This window comes from Pleurodeles waltl, chromosome 5, assembly GCF_031143425.1.
Source record: "Pleurodeles waltl isolate 20211129_DDA chromosome 5, aPleWal1.hap1.20221129, whole genome shotgun sequence".
NCBI lineage: Eukaryota > Metazoa > Chordata > Amphibia > Caudata > Salamandridae > Pleurodeles > Pleurodeles waltl.
Window position 1 is genome coordinate 690,967,935 of NC_090444.1, and position 26,250 is coordinate 690,994,184.

General features: G+C 48.9%; 1 protein-coding gene across 2 annotated transcripts in view; it reads right to left on the reverse strand.

The window, feature by feature from the left end:
• The window catches only part of AMD1 (adenosylmethionine decarboxylase 1), a 139,565-nt gene extending 126,953 nt beyond the window's left edge, over positions 1 to 12,612 (reverse strand). For both annotated transcript variants that reach the window (XM_069234607.1, XM_069234606.1), the window contains exon 1: positions 12,235 to 12,612. In XM_069234607.1, the coding sequence (XP_069090708.1) occupies positions 12,235 to 12,344 (110 nt within the window). In that variant the 5' untranslated portion in view covers positions 12,345 to 12,612. The remainder of the gene's footprint in view (positions 1 to 12,234) is intronic.
• Positions 12,613 to 26,250: the final 13,638 nt, after the last annotated feature.

Consider the following 26,250-nt stretch of genomic DNA (forward strand, 5'->3'; position numbering starts at 1 on the left):
CAAGAGAGTCTTCATTTTCTAAGTGGAAGAACCTGGAAAGGCCATCTGCATTGGCATGGGCAGTCCCAGGTCTGTGTTCCACTATAAAGTCCATTCCCTGTAGGGAGATGGACCACCTCAACAGTTTAGGATTTTCACCTTTCATTTGCATCAGCCATTTGAGAGGTCTGTGGTCAGTTTGAACTAGGAAGTGAGTCCCAAAGAGGTATGGTCTCAGCTTCTTCAGGGACCAAACCACAGCAAAGGCCTCCCTCTCAATGGCACTCCAACGCTGCTCCCTGGGGAGTAACCTCCTGCTAATGAAAGCAACAGGCTGGTCAAGGCCATCATCATTTGTTTGGGACAAAACTGCCCCTATCCCATGTTCAGAGGCATCAGTCTGCACAATGAACTGCTTTGAATAATCTGGAGCTTTTAGAACTGGTGCTGAGCACATTGCCTGTTTCAGGGTGTCAAAGGCCTGTTGGCATTCCACAGTCCAGTTCACTTTCTTGGGCATTTTCTTGGAGGTGAGTTCAGTGAGGGCTGTCACAATGGATCCATATCCCTTCACCAACCTCCTGTAATACCCAGTCAAGCCAAGGAATGCCCTGACTTGAGTCTGGGTTTTTGGAGCTACCCAGTCCAGAATAGTCTGGATCTTGGGTTGGAGTGGCTGAACTTGGCCTCCACCTACAAGGTGTCCCAAGTAAACCACAGTTCCCTGCCCTATCTGGCATTTGGATGCCTTGATAGAGAGGCCTGCAGATTGCAGAGCCTTCAAAACCTTCTTCAGGTGGACCAGGTGATCCTGCCAGGTGGAGCTGAAGACAGCAATATCATCAAGATAAGCTGTGCTAAAGGACTCCAAGCCAGCAAGGACTTGATTCACCAACCTTTGGAAGGTGGCAGGGGCATTCTTTAAACCAAAGGGCATAACAGTAAACTGATAATGCCCATCAGGAGTGGAGAATGCTGTTTTCTCTTTTGCTCCAGGTGCCATTTTTATTTGCCAGTACCCTGCTGTTAAGTCAAAGGTACTTAAGAATTTGGCAGCACCTAATTTGTCTATGAGCTCATCAGCTCTTGGGATTGGATGAGCATCTGTCTTGGTGACAGAATTAAGCCCTCGTTGGCCACACAAAACCTCATCTCTTTCTTTCCATCTTTGGTGTGAGGTTTGGGGACTAAGACCACTGGGCTAGCCCAGGGGCTGTCAGAGCGCTCAATTACTCCCAATTCCAGCATCTTGTGGACTTCCACCTTGATGCTTTCCTTAACATGGTCAGACTGTCTAAAGATTTTGTTCTTGACAGGCATGCTGTCTCCTGTGTCCACATCATGGGTACACAGGTGTGTCTGACCAGGGGTTAAGGAGAAGAGTTCAGGAAACTGTTGTAGGACTCTCCTACAATCAGCTTGCTGTTGGCCAGAGAGGGTGTCTGAGTAGATCACTCCATCTACTGTGCCATCTTTTGGGTCTGATGACAGAAGATCAGGGAGAGGTTCACTCTCTGCCTCCTGATCCTCATCTGTTACCATCAACAGATTCACATCAGCCCTGTCGTGGAAGAGCTTAAGGCGGTTTACATGGATCACCCTCTTGGGGCTCCTGCTTGTGCCCAGGTCCACCAAGTAGGTGACCTGACTCTTCCTCTCTAGTACTGGGTAAGGGCCACTCCATTTGTCCTGGAGTGCCCTGGGAGCCACAGGCTCCAGAACCCAGACTTTCTGCCCTGGTTGGAACTCAACCAGTGCAGCCTTTTGGTCATACCAAAACTTCTGGAGCTGTTGGCTGGCCTCAAGGTTTTTGGTTGCCTTTTCCATGTACTCTGCCATTCTAGAGCGAAGGCCAAGTACATAGTCCACTATGTCCTGTTTAGGCTCATGGAGAGGTCTCTCCCAGCCTTCTTTAACAAGGGCAAGTGGTCCCCTTACAGGATGACCAAACAGAAGTTCAAAGGGTGAGAATCCTACTCCCTTCTGTGGCACCTCTCTGTAAGCGAAAAGCAGACATGGCAAGAGGACATCCCATCTCCTTTTGAGCTTTTCTGGGAGCCCCATGATCATGCCTTTTAATGTCTTGTTGAATCTCTCAACCAAGCCATTAGTTTGTGGATGGTATGGTGTAGTGAATTTATAAGTCACTCCACACTCATTCCACATGTGCTTTAGGTATGCTGACATGAAGTTGGTACCTCTGTCAGACACCACCTCCTTAGGGAAACCCACCCTGGTAAAGATACCAATGAGGGCCTTGGCTACTGCAGGGGCAGTAGTCGACCTAAGGGGAATAGCTTCAGGATACCTGGTAGCATGATCCACTACTACCAGGATATACATATTTCCTGAGGCTGTGGGAGGTTCCAGTGGACCAACTATGTCCACACCCACTCTTTCAAAGGGAACCCCCACCACTGGAAGTGGAATGAGGGGGGCCTTTGGATGTCCACCTGTCTTACCACTGGCTTGACAGGTGGGGCAGGAGAGGCAAAACTCCTTAACCATGTTGGACATATTGGGCCAGTAGAAGTGGTTGACTAACCTCTCCCACGTCTTGGTTTGTCCCAAATGTCCAGCAAGGGGAATGTCATGGGCCAATGTCAGGATGAACTTCCTGAACAGCTGAGGCACTACCACTCTCCTAGTGGCACCAGGTTTGGGGTCTCTGGCCTCAGTGTACAGGAGTCCATCCTCCCAATAGACCCTATGCGTTCCATTTTTCTTGCCTTTGGACTCTTCAGCAGCTTGCTGCCTAAGGCCTTCAAGAGAGGGACAGGTTTCCTGTCCCTTACACAGCTCCTCCCTTGAGGGTCCCCCTGGGCCTAAGAGCTCAACCTGATAAGGTTCAAGCTCCAAAGGCTCAGTTCCTTCAGAGGGCAGAACTTCTTCCTGAGAAGAGAGGTTCCCTTTCTTTTGCTGTGTTGTAGTTGGTTTCCCAACTGACTTTCCTGTTCTCTTGGTAGGCTGGGCCATTCTTCCAGACTCCAGCTCTACTTGTTCACCCTGTGCCTTGCATTGTGCTCTTGTTTTCACACACACCAGTTCAGGGATACCCAGCATTGCTGCATGGGTTTTTAGCTCTACCTCAGCCCATGCTGAGGACTCCAGGTCATTTCCAAGCAGACAGTCCACTGGGATATTTGAGGAGACCACCACCTGTTTCAGGCCATTGACCCCTCCCCATTTTAAAGTAACCATTGCCATGGGATGTACTTTTCTCTGATTGTCAGCGTTGGTGACTGTGTAAGTTTTTCCAGTCAGGTATTGGCCAGGGGAAACCAGTTTCTCTGTCACCATGGTGACACTGGCACCTGTATCCCTCAGGCCCTCTATTCTAGTCCCATTAATTAAGAGTTGCTGTCTGTATTTTTGCATGTTAGGCGGCCAGACAGCTAGTGTGGCTAAATCCACCCCACCCTCAGAAACTAGAGTAGCTTCAGTGTGGACCCTGATTTGCTCTGGGCACACTGTTGATCCCACTTGGAGACTAGCCATACCAGTGTTACCTGGATGGGAGTTTGGAGTGGAACCTTTCTTGTGACAGGCCTTGTCTCCAGTTTGGTGTCCATGCTGTTTACAGCTATGACACCAGGCCTTTTTGGGATCAAAGTTTTTACCCTTGTACCCATTGTTTTGTGAAGAGGCTCTGGGCCCACCCTCCTGTGCAGGTTTTTGGGGGCCTGTAGAAGACTCTTTACTATTTTTAGTTTTGGTTGTCTCATCACCCTTCCCCTGGGGAGTCTTTGTGACCCCTTTCTTTTGGTCACCCCCTGTTGAAGTCTTGGACACCCTTGTCTTGACCCAATGGTCCGCCTTCTTTCCCAATTCTTGGGGAGAAATTGGTCCTAGGTCTACCAGATGCTGATGCAGTTTGTCATTGAAACAATTACTTAACAGGTGTTCTTTCACAAATAAATTGTACAGCCCATCATAATTACTTACACCACTGCCTTGAATCCAACCATCTAGTGTTTTCACTGAGTAGTCAACAAAGTCAACCCAGGTCTGGCTCGAGGATTTTTGAGCCCCCCTGAACCTAATCCTGTACTCCTCAGTGGAGAATCCAAAGCCCTCAATCAGGGTACCCTTCATGAGGTCATAAGATTCTGCATCTTGTCCAGAGAGTGTGAGGAGTCTATCCCTACACTTTCCAGTGAACATTTCCCAAAGGAGAGCACCCCAGTGAGATCTGTTCACTTTTCTGGTTACACAAGCCCTCTCAAAAGCTGTGAACCATTTGGTGATGTCATCACCATCTTCATATTTTGTCACAATCCCTTTGGGGATTTTTAACATGTCAGGAGAATCTCTGACCCTATTTATATTGCTGCCACCATTGATGGGTCCTAGGCCCATCTCTTGTCTTTCCCTTTCTATGGCTAGGAGCTGTCTCTCTAAAGCCAATCTTTTGGCCATCCTGGCTAACAGGAGGTCATCTTCACTGAGCATCCTCAGTGATTTCAGAAATGTGGGACCCTCCTGTGAGGGACTCACTATTTCTGACTAACACAGTTGGAGACAGGACTTGAGGGGTCCTGTTCTCCCTATTTAGGACTGGAGGAGGGACATTGGCCTCCAAGTCACTAATTTCTTCCTCTGTGATGTCATCATCAGAGGGGTTGGCTTTTTCAAACTCTGCCAACAGCTCCTGGAGCTGAATTTTGGTAGGTCTGGAGCCAATGGTTATTTTTTTGATATTACAGAGAGACCTTAGCTCCCTCATCTTAAGATGGAGGTAAGGTGTGGTGTCGAGTTCCACCACATTCATCTCTGTATCAGACATTATTTTGCTAAGAGTTGGAAGACTTTTTAAAGAATCTAAAACTGTTTCTAGAATCTAATTTCAAACTTTTAACAAACTTTTAAACTCTAAAAGACAATGCTAAACAGGGACTTAACACACAAGGCCCTAGCAGGACTTTTAAGAATTTAGAAAAATTTCAAATTGCAAAAATGAATTTCTAATGACAATTTTGGAATTTGTCGTGTGATCAGGTATTGGCTGAGTAGTCCAGCAAATGCAAAGTCTTGTACCCCACCGCTGATCCACCAATGTAGGAAGTTGGCTCTGTATGTGCTATTTCAAAGTAAGGAATAGCATGCACAGAGTCCAAGGGTTCCCCTTAGAGGTAAAATAGTGGTAAAAATAGATAATACTAATGCTCTATTTTGTGGTAGTGTGGTCGAGCAGTAGGCTTATCCAAGGAGTAGTGTTAAGCATTTGTTGTACATACACATAGACAATAAATGAGGTACACACACTCAGAGACAAATCCAGCCAATAGGTTTTTGTATAGAAAAATATATTTTCTTAGTTTATTTTAAGAACCACAGGTTCAAATTCTACATGTAATATCTCATTCGAAAGGTATTGCAGGTAAGTACTTTAGGAACTTCAAATCATCAAAATTGCATGTATACTTTTCAAGTTATTCACAAATAGCTGTTTTAAAAGTGGACACTTAGTGCAATTTTCACAGTTCCTAGGGGAGGTAAGTATTTGTTAGGTTAACCAGGTAAGTAAGACACTTACAGGGCTTAGTTCTTGGTCCAAGGTAGCCCACCGTTGGGGGTTCAGAGCAACCCCAAAGTCACCACACCAGCAGCTCAGGGCCGGTCAGGTGCAGAGTTCAAAGTGGTGCCCAAAACGCATAGGCTAGAATGGAGAGAAGGGGGTGCCCCGGTTCCGGTCTGCTTGCAGGTAAGTACCCGCGTCTTCGGAGGGCAGACCAGGGGGGTTTTGTAGGGCACCGGGGGGGACACAAGCCCACACAGAAATTTCACCCTCAGCGGCGCGGGGGCGGCCGGGTGCAGTGTAGAAACAAGCGTCGGGTTCGCAATGTTAGTCTATGAGAGATCTCGGGATCTCTTCAGCGCTGCAGGCAGGCAAGGGAGGGGTTCCTCAGGGAAACCTCCACTTGATCAAGGGAGAGGGACTCCTGGGGGTCACTCCTCCGGTGAAAGCCCGGTCCTTCAGGTCCTGGGGGCTGCGGGTGCAGGGTCTCTCCCAGGTGTCGGGACTTAGGATTCAAAGAGTCGCGGTCAGGGGAAGCCTCGGGATTCCCTCTGCAGGCGGCGCTGTGGGGGCTCAGGGGGGACAGGTTTTTGTACTCACAGTCTTAGAGTAGTCCTGGGGTCCCTCCTGAGGTGTTGGATCGCCACCAGCCGAGTCGGGGTCGCCGGGTGCAGTGTTGCAAGTCTCACGCTTCTTGCGGGGAGCTTGCAGGGTTCTTTAAAGCTGCTGGAAACAAAGTTGCAGCTTTTCTTGGAGCAGGTCCGCTGTCCTCGGGAGTTTCTTGTCTTTTCGAAGCAGGGGCAGTCCTCAGAGGATGTCGAGGTCGCTGGTCCCTTTGGAAGGCGTCGCTGGAGCAGGATCTTTGGAAGGCAGGAGACAGGCCGGTGAGTTTCTGGAGCCAAGGCAGTTGTCGTCTTCTGGTCTTCCTCTGCAGGGGTTTTCAGCTAGGCAGTCCTTCTTCTTGTAGTTGCAGGAATCTAATTTTCTAGGGTTCAGGGTAGCCCTTAAATACTAAATTTAAGGGCGTGTTTAGGTCTGGGGGGTTAGTAGCCAATGGCTACTAGCCCTGAGGGTGGGTACACCCTCTTTGTGCCTCCTCCCAAGGGGAGGGGGTCACAATCCTAACCCTATTGGGGGAATCCTCCATCTGCAAGATGGAGGATTTCTAAAAGTTAGAGTCACCTCAGCTCAGGACACCTTAGGGGCTGTCCTGACTGGCCAGTGACTCCTCCTTGTTTTTCTCATTATTTTCTCCGGCCTTGCCGCCAAAAGTGGGGCCTGGCCGGAGGGGGCGGGCAACTCCACTAGCTGGAGTGTCCTGCTGGGTTGGCACAAAGGAGGTGAGCCTTTGAGGCTCACCGCCAGGTGTGACAATTCCTGCCTGGGGGAGGTGTTAGCATCTCCACCCAGTGCAGGCTTTGTTACTGGCCTCAGAGTGACAAAGGCACTCTCCCCATGGGGCCAGCAACATGTCTCGGTTTGTGGCAGGCTGCTAAAACTAGTCAGCCTACACAGATAGTCGGTTAAGTTTCAGGGGGCACCTCTAAGGTGCCCTCTGGGGTGTATTTTACAATAAAATGTACACTGGCATCAGTGTGCATTTATTGTGCTGAGAAGTTTGATACCAAACTTCCCAGTTTTCAGTGTAGCCATTATGGTGCTGTGGAGTTCGTGTTTGACAAACTCCCAGACCATATACTCTTATGGCTACCCTGCACTTACAATGTCTAAGGTTTTGTTTAGACACTGTAGGGGTACCATGCTCATGCACTGGTACCCTCACCTATGGTATAGTGCACCCTGCCTTAGGGCTGTAAGGCCTGCTAGAGGGGTGTCTTACCTATACTGCATAGGCAGTGAGAGGCTGGCATGGCACCCTGAGGGGAGTGCCATGTCGACTTACTCGTTTTGTCTTCACTAGCACACACAAGCTGGCAAGCAGGGTGTCTGTGCTGAGTGAGAGGTCTCCAGGGTGGCATAAGACATGCTGCAGCCCTTAGAGACCTTCCTTGGCATCAGGGCCCTTGGTACTAGAAGTACCAGTTACAAGGGACTTATCTGGATGCCAGGGTCTGCCAATTGTGGATACAAAAGTACAGGTTAGGGAAAGAACACTGGTGCTGGGGCCTGGTTAGCAGGCCTCAGCACACTTTCAATTGTAAACATAGCATCAGCAAAGGCAAAAAGTCAGGGGGCAACCATGCCAAGGAGGCATTTCCTTACACCTGGTCTTCATTTAAACGATTGACATGTTTGCTCTATTTTATTATTTGTCGTTGGTCATCTGCATTTAGATTGTTCACTTGGATCACCGCTGCAAAAATGCATTTCAAGTACTGTGGATTTAATTCAATATGCTGTATGTTTATATACACCTACGGATAGTTCTTTTATTTATAAAGCTGATTCAAAACTTGCTTTTTATATTATATTTAAATAATGGCTATTTAGTTTACCTGCAGCTCAGGAGCCTAGCTAGATGGCATTTTTTCCCCATTGCTTCTTTATAATTGCTAATATATTATCTAAGTGGCATTGTACAATGGTAGTTAAACTTTGGAAAAACAATCACGTCAGTATGTTTTTAAAACGTAAAAATTGTGTTACAAGCACATGGCAGCCACATTCTGGTAGAGGCGTATTTTTTGTTGCATAAGCGCGCAATAAAAATATAATTCCACTATCTTGCCTAGTCAAGACTCATTAGGTTGGCCATTGCATGCTCAACTTGTAACTAACTGGCGACGGCGGTGATGCCAACGTGATGGCTAAACTTAATCTGATTTAAGACTATGAGATGGTCATCTTTTCCAAGCCTGATGGTAATCTTTAAGTATCCCTACAACTGCACTACGTCCAAATTAATTTAAATAAAGCAGACTAGGCAATTAAAATTGGAGCATTCACACGTTCAGTGGAAGATCATATGCCACTAAACGACAGCCTAAAGTACAGAAAACGAAAGCCCTTTTGTTCCAATCTGAGAGGACTACAGCAACAAATGGTCAGAAAGCTATGAGAAGAAGAAATGGGCTTACATAAAGAGCAGGAGACACCAATTGGTTTCTGTCCATCATGAAAGTGATGCCATTAACCACACTGCGAAAACAAGGTGATTGGTGGAATGCTTGAATTAATCTCATCCACTGGCATCTCGTTTTTTGTCCACCCGCCACCCCAGTTTGGACCCAGCCATATCCAAATCTGACCCAACACTGCTCCCCATGGAACAGTCAGTCCCAAAGTGCCAGCCAGGGACCAGAAACATTGTTATATTACTAGAATGTAAATTTGGCCACTGAAATACGAGTGAGTTTAGCTTTCCGGGGAATCTACAAGGCGGTAAATAGTAAATCCTACTTGGAGTGTTGTAATTTTGATATCAGCTGTTAGAGTGAAATATTCTAAGTATAATCTATGCAACATCATCCATGTGGTACTTCACAATGTGGACTACAGATGGTGTGTCCCCTCATGATACTAGATTGTCTATTAGTTGACAGTTAAAACTGCTCCTGATATTCTGCCCTGCAACAGGTGGTGGAAAAGAACAAGTAGAGGCAAGCTGGTATTTCAGTACCTAAGCAGGGCTCAAACATTTCTACCCAACCACTTGCTATGGAGAGTCATTTTCTGAGATCAAGCTATTTTTTTTAGAACCTACTCACCCCTTCTGGCAAGTGGGCAAAGAACAGGTGTTCAGTCAAACTACTGTTTTTAGAGAGGTCAAAAGTCAGTTTGTTTTCTTGCAATGCAAATACTTTTCCTTGTGACTGCAGAGTTCCAGGATTTTATAAGGTGAACTGTGACCTGTGTGAAATGAAAGGCTGTGGGTATCCGGTTTCTCCTAACATTCATATAACTAAGTCAACTTTACAAACATTTCAAAATATATTTCAGTAGCTGTCGACCTTTTTTGTACTTGTGTAATAAAAAATATTTTAATAGGTCAAAAAGTCAGAACACTACTTGGTGATGTGCAAATTTTAAATGTTTTCTCAAATGTTCACATTTTGTTAATGCACTGTATAGTTTTATCAGTAAATCTACAAGTTAATGAGTAGGTTTTTGGGCATTTCTTTGAAATTTACTGTCTGTAAATGACAGTGCTCTACCATGTCATGCTTTAGTAATATACTTAATAAAAGTGTTTAAACAAAGTGAGAGACACCTGTCGGCAAAGTCATTATTATACTAAGAGGCAAGTCATGCATGGATCATGTGTACCCTATCTATATGTGGGCTTGATTAATTATAAATGGAGCAAATGTTTAGTGTATCAAACTTTTTTTGTTTTACAGCAGAAATGCTGAACGTAAGTATTTGAAGGTGCATTCATATGGGAGAATGAAAAAGGGGTGACTAAAATACAACATTTGCCTAGGATCACACAATTTGAGACCAGTTCCCAGAGCAAGTAAATTACAGTTAGGTAGAGTAGTTTATTCAAGCTACTCGACCGGCAGGTCTAGTAAAAATTTTATGACTTAGGCCTGCTACGCTTAGGACCAATCTGGTGTACTGGATCTCGCACAGACATTGGTAAGCGTCTTTGTAAGAGTCTAATTTAAAGCCTAAAGGGCAGCTGTGCATCAAAAATCACCAACTTGCACAAAGACAGGACAATGAACATTCAGACTGCTGTGCATTCATTGTAGGCCAACAGGTGAGGTACAGAAGCATGACAATACACTTTGTGCCGGTTCATTATTAAAAGACTGGAAACTACACACAAATGTATGGGAAGAAGAGAAGATACAATGGTAAATTTAGTATGACCTTTAGGCCAAGAGGTGCTTACATTGTGCTTTAAAAATACTTTCGCAAACCTAATTGGACAATGTTCCCTTCAGGGAGGAAAACAGTGAAGAATTGAATGCAACTCAGTGTCTAGCTTAGCAGGCGGTGGGTCGGCAGGGAAGATATAGGCCCTCATTACAACCCTGCTGTTCTGGAGGAAGCACCGCTAACAGGCTGGCGGTGCTTCGCAGGTAATTACGACCCCAGGGGAAGCGCCGCGGTCGCACCGCCGGGGCCGGCGGTTTCCCGCAACAATGGCCCCGGCGGTAGTAATCCGCCAGGGCAGCGCTGCTAACAGCGCTGCCCAGGGGATTACGAGTCCCCCTACTGCCAGCCTTTTCCTGGCTGTTTGAACCGCCAGGAAAAGGCTGGCGGTACGGGGAGTTGCAGGGCCCCTGCAGCTTTTCACTGTCTGCGTAGCAGACAGTGAAAAGCGCGACAGGTGCAACTGCACCCATCGCCAACACCGCCGGCTCCATTTGGAGCTGACTCCTGTGTTGCGGCCGAGATCCCCAAATGGCCGCGGCGGGGTGCAGCCGCATTGAGGGCCGCCCAGCAGTCCGATCTTGGCGGGCAGCTGAACGCAACAAGGGCCATAGTCTTTGCTGCAGAGCCTAACAGCATTTCGATTTAATTTTCCTTTTTCCATAGTTCAGGCTCTTGAGCAGGATAATCAGTCAGTTGTCAGCACCTACTCAGGCTAGTACCCACTAACAACTCAATGCAAAACGGGCCACAAGTGAAAGACCTTGCTGTATTTAAGTTGGAAGGCGTGCCGTCTGTCATCAGCACCTGTTGATGTCACCTTTTAAAGCACATTTATATTAGGAAAATAAATGTATTAGCCGGTTGAAGACGCTTTAATACCGACTCCGTTCATCTAATGGTAACGCACTGCAAATGTAAAGTCTCAAACTGGACCACGGTGTCTCACGACAAGAATGCGGGTGCCCTACTTAAAAGGACACCGCCCAAACATGCAATGAACGAAGAGCACGTGGTGAGTGAGGTGCTGCCGCGAGAGGAGCGCAGCGCCGATTGCAGACTGCTGGGCCACCGAGTTGTCCAAAACCTCAACGCACGCCCGGGGAGGGGGCGGACGGGTCTGTCAATAGACCCACAGCAGGAGAGCAGTGAGGGGCGATCAGCGCAGGCCTCCACTCACCAAAGAACCCGCGCCGAGCAAAGGGAAACGTGCCGCGCGACACATCTGCGCTACACGAAGCCTGAGCGTGAGGTCATGCCGTGACCCCAGCCGCTCAACTAACGGGGCTGCGCCTGTATTTCTAGCACAGACATGCGATACGAAGCGCCCTAGCCTCAGTGACGACAGGCGAGGAACCTGCGATTCTCCCTGCTGCAGAGGCATCAATCAGCCACCGGGCCACCTTCTCCTCCCAAGGGGGCGGAGAATAGGAATGTAGCCAGCCCGCTCTGCACGGAGGCAGACAGGGCAGCGAGAGGCGCCATTCACAGGCCCGCGCAGGGCCCGCCATAGGCACAACCCACTGAGCGAACCCGATGCTCAGAGCTCACAAACCACATGCGCACCGTTGATGAGCTACAGATCGCTGGGGGGTGACTGGGGGCATCCTTACATTCTGCACCACCATGAGATGCCACAGACCACCAACGGGGCCGCGCTGAGCAGGCTCTTAGGCCCATATTTAACCAATACCCACCACCTATAAAGGCCACCAGGAGACGCTACACCAGCAACCGACAGGTCACAGTAGAGGACATTTTGTCGCCAACGTGCACTAAGCTACATACACCAATGGCCTTACAGGGCAAGCTATGAAAGTATGGCCATTTTGTATGTGCAGCCACCTTTCCCTCCCTCCCCCCACTCCCCTGGCCCTCCTTAAACTGCCCAATACAACCACCCTGCAACCATTCACTGTTTCCGAACACCCAATTCGCAGCTCCTTTCTGACCTCGGGATGGTACGGAGGTCGCCGGATCCCTGACTGGGCCCTCGCTGGCAAAACCAGAGCTCCAGCAGCTTCTCGGTGCCCTCGAAGAAGTGTGCGCCATTCTCTTCCATCCTCCCGCGCCGCCGACAGCCACCAACAACTGCAGAATCAACGAAAGCAACAAAAATCAGTGCGGCCGAAGCCCGCCTCGACTCTGGTTTCACCTAGCTTCCCCTTTGTTTCTTGTATGATGATGGGCGTGTGTTTCTTGTGCCGCCGCTGATGGTAGTGTCGGGCTGCAGCTGGTTCCCGTCTCTTGTTGCGTGCTCTCCTCCCGGTACAGAGAAGGACGTGGAGCGAGCGCTAGCTAATATCGCCGGCCATACTGTGTAAAGCACTGGTCCCGCCGCACTCGTCTGTTTTTATAAACTCTGGGCGGGATCTCAACGTCACAGGGTGGAGAGGCGTGCCTTTCATCGATAGGTTGGCACAGCCGCTCATCATTAAGATACCCAATGTTCAGACAGAGCGGAGAAGAGGGGCCAGGATGGTTTGGTCCGTTGCGGCAGTTGCAGCGGGAAATGGGAGAGGGCGCTCGTGCCTACGGATCGAGCGGACCAAATCTCGTGATCCTTTATCCTCCACCGCCTCATTAGGATGCCAAATAGGGAAATGCGTAGCAGGGATGATTGCTAATTTGATAGATCACCACATGTGCAATTCAGAATTATCGGGGTTGCCCAACACCAAAGGAGGAGCTTCACCTGACTTTAAACACCCAGGTGGCTTGGCAGAACCTAAAGTAAAGAATATATATGAGTGTGTGGTTTATAGTATGAGTCATTCTCCAACATTTTGAAACTATGCCAGACTCGTGGAATTCACAACTTGCCTGACATCCAACTCCTAGTCACAGGGCTGGTGTCAGTGGCGTAGTTGTTTTGTTTCACCTCAAGGTAAAACTACAGAATTTAAAGAAGCCTGCAATAAAACTCTGGTCATTCTCTGAAGACGCCAAAAGTAGAAGGCCCGACTCTGTTCGCGGGTCGGCTTAACGCCGCATCACGTAGCTACAAAGTGACTGTCATACGGTGTGGAGCAAAAACCATAAAGACCCTTTTATTTATCCTCTCGGCAACGAGCAAGAAAGGCCCTGTTTATATCCTCAGCTGCACCTAGGGTTGCCACCTACCCAGTCTTACACCGACAGGGGAAGTGTTTTAAGTTCGCAGCCGCTAGAAGAATTAGAACAAGCATTTGCAAACGCAATGGGTCTCGCATTTGTTCAACTTTGAGTTATTAGCGTTGTAAAGTCCTAACCGGACTTTTCTTGGCACATAAACTGAAAATGAACAGTAATACAGTTTTACATAAGCAAGCCGATTTAAAGCACCACACCATGAGCGTAAAGGAACACAAAAGGAAACAGAAGTTCGCTCACAGTCAAATATATTGGCAGTTATGCAATTATCCATGTAACATGGTTGAAGTCATGCAACACGCTCTACTACTGCACAGCGAGATTGCGCTGCATAGGAAATATAAAGAAAAAGTAGTCCAGAAGCCATGCGGAAAACATGGAGCCTCAAATGTTTTCTGTTTTCAGTAGTTTACCGGTGCTCTTGAGGAGGGCTAAACACCGGAAAAGTAATGACATATGCATGCCTTTCACATATGAAATCAAGCGAGTTTTAAAAGGCAAGCCCACGAACCAACGAAAGTGATAGTTGTGACATGGGCGTGGTTAAAAGCCCACAGAGACATTACAATAGGGCCAGAGCGCTTGCGCGCTTTACCCTAAAAATCACCCAAAGCCAGTATTTGTTCCTTTTATCAGTAATACAACAGTAAATTAAGAAGAAGGCACTTTCAAATGTGTTCTACAGCTGCCCTTATAACCAGTGCTTTAAGTGGAAATGCAAAAGTCCTGGTCCTCCCTATCCAGAGTACTCATTTGCTTCTAAAAAGTTGGAGTTCTCTTCCATTAAATGTAGTGTAGCAGTGCTTAGAAGTACAGTTACTCTTTCTTTCACATTAAAGAAGTGGAGGTACTCAGTGCTGGATAGTACCTGCCCATTTAAAGAACTGCTAATAACCCCGTTTGATAATAAAAGTAAACAAAAAGGGTGTGTTAAAAATGGATGCAGACAATGGCCCTCATTACAAAATTGGCGGTAAATCCCGCTTACCGCCGTGCAGAAGACCGCCAACACACCGCCGTGGAATTCCACCACAGATATTACGACCAACAGCTGGGAATCCGCGAAAATCTAGACACCCACACAAGTCCGCCACACCAAAGGTCAGTGATAAACTGGCGATAACAAAACCTCCTTCGTCACGCCAACAGGAATACGCCAACACTATCACGAGCCACGAATGAACGCAGCGATCTTTCAACCGCGGTATTCCATTGGCGATACACACTGCTGCACTCAAAATACACACACATCTACAAAACACTACCACATTGGACAATTCCAAATACACACACCTGATACACATACACACACCACTCCCACACACTCAATACAATATAAAACACCCGCCCACATCACCCACAAACCCTTACTACCAAAAATTTTGACGAAGGCCAGAGAGACAGCACAGCAAAGACAACACCAGCATACAGAGGCACACAACACCATCACACATACACAACCACGCACAAAATACCACACACCCCTAAACATCACCCCACACATCACAACACACACCACCTCACACATCACCCACACCACCCCATGGCACCGCAAAGACACCCCAGGTTTTCTGAGGAGGAGCTCAGGGTCATGGTGGAGGAAATCATCCGGGTAGATCCACAGCTATTCGGATCACAGGTGCAGTACACCACCATAGCTAGGAAGATGGAGTTATGGCGCAGAATCGTGGACAGGGTCAACGCAGTGGGACAGCACCCAAGAACACAGGATGACATCAGGAAGAGGTGGAACGACCTACGGGGGAAGGTGCGTTCCGTGGTCTCAAGACACCACATCGCGGTTCAGAGGACTGGCGGCGGAACCCCATCTCCTCCCCCACAACTAACAACATGGGGGGAGCAGGTCTTGGCTATACTGCATCCTGAGGGCCTCACAGGAGTAGCTGGAGGAATGGACTCTGTTAAAGTCAAATCTTAACTATTACATCCCCCACCCTACCTGCATGCTATCACATACCCTCACCCTCACCCCCATCACTCCAACTCCTCACATATGTCCCACTATCACAACCCACACATCCCAACACCAAGCCCTTCATGCAACAACAAAGCATGGACACCCATCACCGATGCATGGCCACTACACATACCCACACAGACCCCTAAACAATTAGCACACAAGGTCCTACACAGGAATGCAAGCACTGGGGTACAGGGTCACCCACCCATTGCACATCATGGCACACACAGATGCAATAATCATGCCTTTACACCCCTGCAGGACCCCTACCCAACGTCACCGGACAGGAGGTTCCAGACATGTCCACTCCACCCACAGAAGAGGCCCACAGTGATAACAGCAGCTCTGTCCAACTGGATCTACTGGATCCACATTTAAATCGAAAGGGAAAGTGACAAATCAGGGTCCATACATTGGGTGAAAATGACAGACAGATGAGAGGTAGAACAATTGTATCAGATGTAGGAGGCAGTGATGTCTTCTTACCTGTGTCTCATTGGGAGTATTGATGGATCACAGTGTTTCTGTTGTCTATGTCCTCTTCTTCTGCTTCCTCTTCTTCACTGTCCACAGACTCCAAAGCTGCCGCAACACCTCCATCTGGGCCATCCTCCTGCAGAAAAGGCACCTGTCATCGCAAAGCCAAGTTGTGCAGCATACAGCAGGCCACGATGATCTGGCACACCTTCTTTGGTGAGTAGTAGAGGGAACTACCTGTCATATGGAGGCACCGGAACCTGGCCTTCAGGAGGCCAAAGGTCCTTTCTATAACCCTCCTAGTTCACCCATGTGCCTCATTGTAGCGTTCCTCTGCCCTTGTCCTGGGATTCCTCACTGGGGTCAGTAGCCATGACAGGTTGGGGTAGCCAGAGTCACCTGCAAATGTCGAGGGACAACTGTTAGACACACACTAACCCTTAGGGACAACCCCAGACCCAGACAACAATTCACAGGGTATAGGGTCCCTGTCCTCACCTAATAGCCACACACGGTGCCCCTGGAGTTGCCCCATCACATAAGGGATGCTGCTATTCCTTAGAATGTAAGGGTCATGCACTAAGCCAGGAAACTTGGCGTTCACATGGGAGATGTACTGGTCGGCCAAACACACCATCTGCACATTCATGGAATGGTAACTCTTCCGGTTTCTGTACACCTGTTCACTCCTGCGGGGGGAGTACCAAGTCCACATGTGTCCCATCAATGGCACCTATGATGTTGGGGATATGTCCCAGGGCATAGAAGTCACCTTTCACTGTAGGCAAATCTTCGACCTGAGGGAAAACGATGTAGCTGCGCATGTGTTTCAGCAGGGCAGACAATACTCTGAACATAGGCTGGGACATCCCTGATGCTATGGCCACTGTAGTTTGAAAAGACCCTGTTGCCAGGAAATGGAGTACTGACAGGACCTGCACTAGAGGGGGGATCCCTGTGGGATGGTGGATTGCTGACATCAAGTCTGGCTCCAACTGGGAACACAGTTCCAGAATTGTGGCACAATCAAGTATGTAGGTGACAATTACATGTCGCTCTTCCATTGTCGACAGGTCCACCAGCTGTCTGTACACTGGAGGATGCCGCCATCTCCTCACCTGTCCCAGCGGACGTGCCCTATGGACAAGAACAGCGAGCACAGAGTCAGCCAACACTGAGGTATTAAATATAATATTTATTGCACACATTTGTCAATCCGCTATGTGCCTGTCTTAGTGTGTATGCAAGGCCTAGATATGTGTGACGCATTTACAATTAATGCCATGTGCCCCCCTGAAATGGCGGCTGCCTGACCTGTAAGGTGGGGCAAGGGGATATGCGATAACAGTGCTGGCATTGTACACCGTCGCGGTAGGCGGTCAAAGACCGCGGCGCAATCCTGCATTGGTTAACATTGGACCCTATGGGTCCCAGGAGCCAATGACGATGTACGCTGGCGGTGACGGTACGCACCGCTACGGACGTGACCGCCATTTTCTCACTGTTCACTCACTTGATACCTGATCTTCAACAGGAGAGGACCTACACTGCAAGTGCTGCTGTGACCTCAGTCTGAAAGCGACAATGGCTCAGGTGTCTGGGGAAAGGGCCCCTGCCTTCACATCGGAGGAGTTGGACAAACCGGTGGATGGGGTCCTCTCCCAGTACACGCTACTCTATGGTCCTCCAGACAAACAGGTGAGTACACTGTGAGCATGCTGTATGGGCAATGGCTGTTTGGAGTGGTGTGGATGGGAGATTGGGGGGGGGGGGTGAGGGGTGCATGAAACAACGGTGAGGGTATGTGCGTCATGGCAAGGGTAGGATCGTGGGCCAATGACTGTGATGGTCCGGACGGTTATATCTTCTCCTTCTCCCCTGTACTATTCCTGTAGGTCAGCGCCCACCAGAAGAAGGATATTTGGCGTGCCATCGCCAAGGAAGTCCGGACCCTGGGGGTCCACCACAGATGGAGTACCCACTGCCGGAAAAGATGGGAGGACATTCGCCGCTGGAACAAGAAGACAGCGGAGGCCCAGCTGGGGATGGCCTCCCAACGTGGGAGGGGTGCCCGTCGCACCATGACCCCCCTGATGTTCCGGATCCTGGCAGTGGCGTATCCGGAGCTGGATGGGCGCTTGAGGGCATCACAGCAGCCACAAGTGGGTGAGTACAGTCACATTCATCTGATTCAGCGTGCATTGGAGGTGTCTGGGTGGGGGAGGTGGGCTGTGGATACCCCTAGGCCAGGGCGAGTTTTGTAGCCATGTCCCTGAGTCCACCCTCCCCCTCCAACTTCCTCCACCCAGACCCAATCCCCAGTACCTCAGCCTATCCCAAGCACACCATCAGACCAGCATGCACACACCTCATCACACAAGGGTGGCTCTGGCAAACATAAGCACCACACATCCCACAGGCACTCACACAAGCATCATACCCATGCACACATACCAACAGCCACTGCCTCCACTGTGTCCCCCTCCTCCTTGTCTCCCTCCTCCCTCCCTGTCATGTCTCCACTCACACCTGCATGCACTAAATCTTCAGCCACTACATCCATCACCAGCACACCCATCACCACACACCGCTCACGTGCACTCACCACCCCCACTACCATTCACACATCCCCTGTGTCCTCTACCAGTGTGTCTGTAAGCCCACCTCCCAAACTACACAAACGCAGTCACACACCCACTCAACAGCCATCCACCTCACGACAGCCTCCAGCCCATGCACCTTCACCCAAAGTCAGCAAACGAACACCTCCTACAACCACTACCTCTTCCTCCACTCCCAAACCCCCTCCATCTACCCGTCCCAGTGTGTCTAAAAAACTTTTCCTGTCAGACCTTGACCTCTTCCCTTCACCTCCCCCACCCCTTCCATCCCCTAGGGCCCGCCTTTCCAGGTCCCAACCCAGCACCTCAGCCACCACATCACCGGGAACAGTGGTGCCAGCAGTAACCGGCTTCTGGAGTGCGCCACGCAGCAGGGCAGCCAGTGTGCCAAGGAGCCAGGCCAAGGACAGTCCCCCACCTCAGAAACATAAGAAGTTGGCCACAGCCTGGAGGGAGAAGGGCAAAACACCTGCCACCAAGGGCTCTCTAAGGACTATAGTTGGGAGTGGCAAGACAGCTGCGCCACCATCCAAGGTGGGGAAGGGGCAGAGAAAGAAAGGGAAGTCGCCGCCAACCTGCACAGTGGACAAGACCGCCACCGGCACCGCCACATGCACCGCCACCACCAGCACCGCTTCCCAGGACACCGCCGCCACCAGCACCGCTGCCCAGGACACCGCCGCCACCAGCACTGCTGCCCAGGACACTGCCGCCACCAGCACGCTTACTGAGCCACCCACCAGCACTGGCCAATGAGCGCCGCAAGAACCGCCACTACTGAGGCCACCGCAAGCACCGGCGCTACTGAGGCCGCCGCAAACACCACCAGCAGCCACACCACATCATGTGCCAGTGGCACCACCGCAGACATGGCTGCCATCCCCAGTGGTCAGTCGTACGAAGCTGGTGGTGAGTTCCAGGGGCCTGGACAGCTTCCAAGTAGGCCCACCGTCAGTGGGGTGTCACATCCACTACCTCTGTCCTTGGCAGGATGAAGCACTCTGGGCACAAAGCCCCCTCCAGAACCAGTGGAGAAAGGCATCCACTACCTCTGTCCTTGGCAGGGTGAAGCACTCTGGGCACATAGCCCCCTCCGGAACCAGTGGAGAAAGGCATCCACTGACCCAATCCTTGGCGGGATGAAGCACTCTGGGCACAAAGCCCCCTCCAGAACCAGTGGAGTATCACATCCACTACCTCTGTCCTCTGCAGGATGAAGCACTCTGGGCACAAAGCCCCCTCCAGAACCAGTGGAGAAAGGCATCCACTACCTCTGTCCTTGGCAGGATGAAGCACTCTGGGCACAAAGCCCCCTCCAGAACCAGTGGAGAAAGGCATCCACTCACCCAATCCTTGGCAGGAAGAAGCACTCTGGGCACAAAGCCCCCTCCAGAACCAGTGGAGTATCACATCCACTACTTCTGTCCTTGGCAGGATGAAGCACTCTGGGCACAAAGCCCCCTCCAGAACCAGTGGAGAAAGGCATCCACTACCTCATTCCTTGGCAGGATGAAGCACTCTGGGCACAAAGCCCCCTCCAGAACCAGTGGAGAACTATTATCCACTTTAGAGACTGTGGATTTGCAATCCCCAGGATAAAGCAGTGGGCAAACCACCCACTGGAGAGACTTGTGAGACTGTGGCTTTGCACTCCCCAGGATAAAGCAGTGGGCAAACCACCCGCTGGAGAGACTTGAGAGACTGTGGCTTTGCACTCCCCAGGATGCAGCAGTGGGCAAACCACCCACTGGAGAGACTTGAGAGGCTGTGGCTTTGCACTCCCCTTGATAAAGCAGTGGACAACCCACCCACTGGAGAGACTTGAGAGACTGTGGCTATGCACTCCCCAGGATAAAGCAGTGGGCAAACCACCCACTGGAGAGACTTGTGAGACTGTGGCTTTGCACTCCCCAGGATAAAGCAGTGGGCAAACCACCCACTGGAGAGACTTGTGAGACTGTGGCTTTGCACTCCCGAGGATACATCAATGGGCATGGTGCCCCCTCGTGGAGCTGGCGTCGTGCACTCATATGGCTGAGGTGCCCCCCCTTCCCTTCCCCCTGAGGTGCCTGTTTTATTTAGATCTGATGCCCCTGCAGTGTTCTCTCCGTTTTGATCGGGTATCTTGTGTGGGCCTTGCGCATGCATTTTGGGCCCAGTGGTCCACGGACTACATAGGTGCAGTACATGGACTTGAATTCTTGGTGTATATATTTGTTAATAGTATATATATATTTTTGACTAATGGATTATTACTCAATACAATCGTTCAACTCATTTCCTTTTGTCCTTGCGTTCTTCCATGGGGGCTTGGGGGGTGTAAATGTAATGTATCAACATGTATTTGTGTGTGTGTTCTAGTGGGTGAGGGTGGTGGTGGGGGTTTTGCGTGTTGCTTGTGTGTGTCACTCTCTTTTCCCTCCAAACTCCCCCCTCCCCTGTGTCGTAGGTGCAGTACTCACCGTGGTCGTCGCTGCCGGCATTCATGCTCCTGGTAGAGGAGCAGGAAGAGAATGGCAGGTAGAATTTGGAGTTCCGGCTCCATGGCGTCCTGGTTCCTCGTGGGGTGTGTAGAGGTGAGCGTTTTCCCTTCCAAGTCCTGTTTCCGCCGTGTTTTTGTTCGTGGTGAATCCGCCCCGGAAAAGGTGGCGGATTGGCCTCTCATGATACTGTGGGCAGTACATTGTCTTCCGCCTGTGTGTTGGCGGTGACCGCCATGCTGTTTGTTTGTACCGCTGTGGCGGTCGGAGTGTTAAAGTGGCTGTCTATGTTGGAGGTTTCCGCCACGGTTGTGATTCCATTGTTTTTACCGCCGGTCTGTTGGCAGTTTTGCCGCCGCTTTAACACCGACCGCCAGGGTTGTAATGAGTGCCAATATCATAAAACATTCTACTTAAGAATCAGGTACATTCCTTTACAGAATCTTAAAACATGAACACATAGCCAGTATTTTTCTCTGGGAAAGGTGGCAACCCCAGCGGTTCCCGGCTATTGGTGTGACATAAAGGTTAGAAACATTAGACCTGAGTGACTCACTCCATTGTACCCCACTTTAGAATGTACAAATGCTTTCAGTAAAACTATTATATTGACAATAGTTTTTTTTAACACATAGAATCAGTCTCCAGTTAGACCTTGGGTTTCACCTTGGGTTGTGTTCATGACACTGTATTAAATGAAAGAGAGACAACACAGTAGATATTTTCTATTCTATCTTTCTTCCCAAGAAAATACATAAATCAAGAGTGAAGATTACAGGTCTGAGGCAATCACCCTGCACTATCCCACAGTTCAAAAGCCCACCAGCATTCCAATCCTCAATATTCTAAACATTTCCCAGTAACCTTCCAACAATGAGGGATGAGCAATGCATCGCATGTAACACAACCCCTTCTTTATACAGAACAAAACAATTACTTTGCTATGGTAAATTACAAACGGCAAAAACGAGCAAAAATATACAGATATATACGTACATGAAAATATGAACAATTAGTGACAACTTCCATAAAAGCAATATAGCTATTTATTACATATGTAATTATAGCCTTTCATATTTTAATAATACATGTCTCCTGAAAGAAATGAGACTGTGTATTCCGCATAGTGCCAGTTTGCACACTCTGACCTAATCTCCCACTTGGAAAGCTTGGGCTTTGACATGTGCGAGTGATCATATTGACATTTGTCTTCCTTTGAATTTTCTTCAAATCATCACAAGCACCCTGCATGTCAAATTTTTTTTTCATTTCCACACTAATCTTGCATATAACATGAAACAAGTTTGGAAACAGGATTTGTAAGCCTAAGAAGCTGAAAAGGGCTTACCCCTGTACTTGAGTGATAATTCTAGTTCTATTTCCTCTTTCCATCATTCCGTTACTTTGTGGATTGTAAAATGTCACTGTTATTTGCAGACCAGCCAAATCACACAGTCCCACTGTGTGAGATATGATGTTGGCCTCTATCACAAGGTCACCCAGTGATAAGCCAATATCACACATGGCAGAGTGTAAACAGTGGTTTTCAGATCGTTTTCGGGGGCTTTTAATCGCCGATGTCCATTTTTGGGTGTGAAAACACCCCATGACACCGGCAAGAGCCTCAGCAAGCTTTTTTTTAAAAAATTTTTTTTAAGAGGAGGCGGATTGGGGCTACGGGCAAAAGTGCCTCTTAGGTGCTTCTCGGTATGAGGCCATGTCCCCTCCAATGCCCCACCCCCTCCTCACACTGTGAGAGTTTTCTTGAAGTTGGCAGGTCTGTAGTTTGATTCCCGGCTGACTTAAATACTCCTTCATTTCCATAGATATAAATTGTACACCGTTATCACAGACCAGGAACTCAATGGTGAAAATGTTTCCAAAAAATCAATCACAAAATTAGTATTACGTTCCCTGATTTTTTTTGCTTGAATCTTTTTATTAATTTTAACCAGTAAAACTTTACAATACCGTTATGGTAAATAATTTTGTTACACTTGTTCAGCTTTCAGATACTATTTATGGCTCCTGAATCACGCTCCATGGAGCTAGAAAATTGTTGCTCATGATAAGATTGCTCCTTGTTTGTAATGAGCTATTGATTGGGGCCAAATGTGTTCTTCAAGGTGATTGCCATTGGGTGTTGGCTACGGTGAAAGTCCATCCGCTAAGTGTAGATCCAACATTGGTGATAAACAGAATAACATATTTCAGAAGAATAATACAGCAGAACAAAACTAAATTTAAACTTAAACTTGGAGTCTGAGCCAATGACCCCTCATCCCTTAGCCAAGGGGGGCCCTCAATATCACTGCTTGAATGGTAATGTCTTTGACTCTTGGATGACACATTAAAATAATTTGCACATGATATCTTGACCCTAAATGCTGTTTAGGATTAGGAAAGATGTTAAGGGTACAGCTATTGGCGTTCACATACCAATTATCTAGTCTGTTCTGCTTTCCCTCTTATCTCATATCCGAGCTTACAGAACCTCTCTACAATGCACTTCTGAGTTTAAAGAAGACATTTATTGTTGTAAATTCCCCACCCACAAGTTCCTGAGAGACGAAATTAGTAGATTGGAAGCACACGTTCAAAAGTAGTCGCAGCAATGAAAGCAAAATATATCAAAGTACTTCTCAGTTGCAATGTACACAGCAAATAGATGTGATTATACCATATCATAACTTCAAAGCCAAGCATAAAAGTCAAATTCATCACCGTATGGGCAAGGCGGTAGGGCCTATACTCAGCTTCATCTTTCTGGGGTCTGCAAGTTGATGACTCCGGTCAACTGCGAGAAAGAGATTCTCTACCCAAACGGGAGGCAGGCAACTGACGTTTAGTTCCTGTCTGAAGTCAAACAGATTTAATCTAACTCACCGTAGCCCAGAGTCATCCTTAAAAGCAAACTCAGTGTGAGAGCCGAAGAACCTTGGAGAGGGGCCAATTCTCCTGAGCTCACTCGCTCTCAGACTGGATTGCGAGGTAAACACAAAATCTATGTGCTCTTATCGCCTAAGGTCTGGTGTGAATAAAACAGCTTGGTCCATCTTGTGGAAAAACACAGCTCATCTGCAATGTCTCAACTGCAATGCCTAACCCTACGTTAAAGCCAATAGGCAGCTGACCTAAATATCAAATGTAATGTTTAATGGCATGTCAAAGCCAATAGGCAGCTAAACTGAATACAGAATGTAATGTCTAATGCCATGTCAAAGCCAATAGGCAGCTAAACTGAATACAGAATGTAATGTCTTACGCCATGTCAAAGCCAATAGGCAGCTAAACTGAATACAAAATGTAATGGCTAACGCCATGTCAAAGCCAATAGGCAGCTAAACTGAACAAAACATATAGGGGGTCATTACAACTTTGGCATGCGGCTACCGCCGCCCGCCAAGCTGTAACCGCCGTGCGGCCGCCAATGCAGCCGCACTCCCGCGGTGCCCATTTGGACATCCCCGCTGGGCCGGCAGGCGGAAACCAAGCTTCCGCCCGCCGGCCCAGCGGGGATGTGGGCCGCAACATGGGAGCCGGCTCCAAATGGAGCCGGCGGTGTTGCGGCCGTGCGACGGGTGCAGTTGCACCCGTCGTGCTTTTCACTGTCTGCAGAGCAGACAGTGAAAAGCCGCATGGGACCCCCAGGGGCCCCACGACTCCCCATACCGCCAGCCTTTTCCTGGCGGTTCAGACCGCCAGAAAAAGGCTGGCGGTGGGGGACTCGTAATCCCCTTGGCAGCGCTGCCCTGGCGGATTACAACCGCTGGGGCCATTGTGGCGGAAAACCGCCGGCCCCAGCGGTGCGACCGCGGCTCTACCGCTGCAGTCGTAATATGCCAGGAAGCACCGCCAGCCTGTTGGCGGTGCTTCCGTCGAAATAGCCCTGGCGGTCTTGGACCGCTAGGGTTGTAATGAGGGCCATAATGTGCTACTGGTGAACATTGAGCAACTAATATGCGCAGTGGTGAAACACAAAGTCATTGGTCAAACACAATTAATAGCATCACATAGTCCTATATTGTTACCATGTACTGTTCAGCTGGATCGCTAGAGTTCGTGTCAGCATTTGGTTCGTGTAGGAGAGATAACATCTCATCCCAGCTAATAGATAGGGGATATTTACTTATGCCCAAAGCATCTTCACATCTTAACAGCACCCCTTCAGCTTCAGCCCACGTTAGAAAAGAGTTCTTCCATGCCAGTCCGGATAGTGGTTCAGCGGCATTCCATCTCTGAGTGATCAGACGCTTGGCCGTTTGGAGCCCGAGGTCTAGGAATCTCGCGGAGGCTTTATGATTTTTGTGTGTGGGTAAAAGGCCAAGAATACAGAGTTCCCAATTTTCTAATGGTGGGCGTGACATGCAGATTGAGAGACAAGATGTTACTGTGTGCCAGTAGGTGCGTAAGGAGGGACAGGACCACAGCATGTGGAGGATGTCTGCTTCTACTTCCTTAAAGCGAGGACAAGCAGCGTCTATACAGTTAAAGTATTTATTAATGCGGGCAGGAGTGAGGTATGCCCTATGAATAATATAAAATTGTATAAGGCGAAATCTAGAGTAGCAGGGGGGTGGTAATGTGACTGGACAGGGCTGCACCCAATGCTGCATCAGTGAAGGGCTCAGTGGAGTCACCTTCCTAGGTGGCGCGGAGTGCCGTATGAGTGTGCAGTGTATGCATTTTAAGTGCTTCAGTGAACCATCGTATCAGATGCCTGCCCTGTCCCATAACCTGTATATATTGTACAATTAAATGAGTTGGGGGTTTGGTTGCTAGTTCCCCCCATTTGCTCGACAGTGCCCTCACTAATGAATTGTATAGTAAAAATTGTCCTGCCGGGAGGCCTGTCTCTGCCATTAGTTCATTAAATGGGATAAGCCTTTTATCGCTATAGAGATCGCCCAGTGTGTGTAAGTCCACAGCGTGCCAAGGTCCAAGTTCAGCAGCAGTCTGGTTCTCAGGCCTCGTTGTGTGCCTAGAAGCGCTAATGCCGGAGCATAAGGGATGGTTCCCTTTGTGAGGCTTAAACATCTGTGGTAGCAACAATGAGCTACATTTAACAAAAGTTCTGCAGGTGGTGTCACAGTTGTGAGAGGGTGGAAAAGATGCGCAAGTCGTGCAGGCACCCAGGGTTTGGAATTGGTTGCTGTGTCAGAGAGCTGAAGTTCCGCCAGTCAGCGCTCCACCCATTGAAGCTGCAAGGCTAAATAATAATGTTCCATGTATGATGCCGAGAGGCCGCTGTGAGTTAAAGGCAAGGAATGTTTTTTC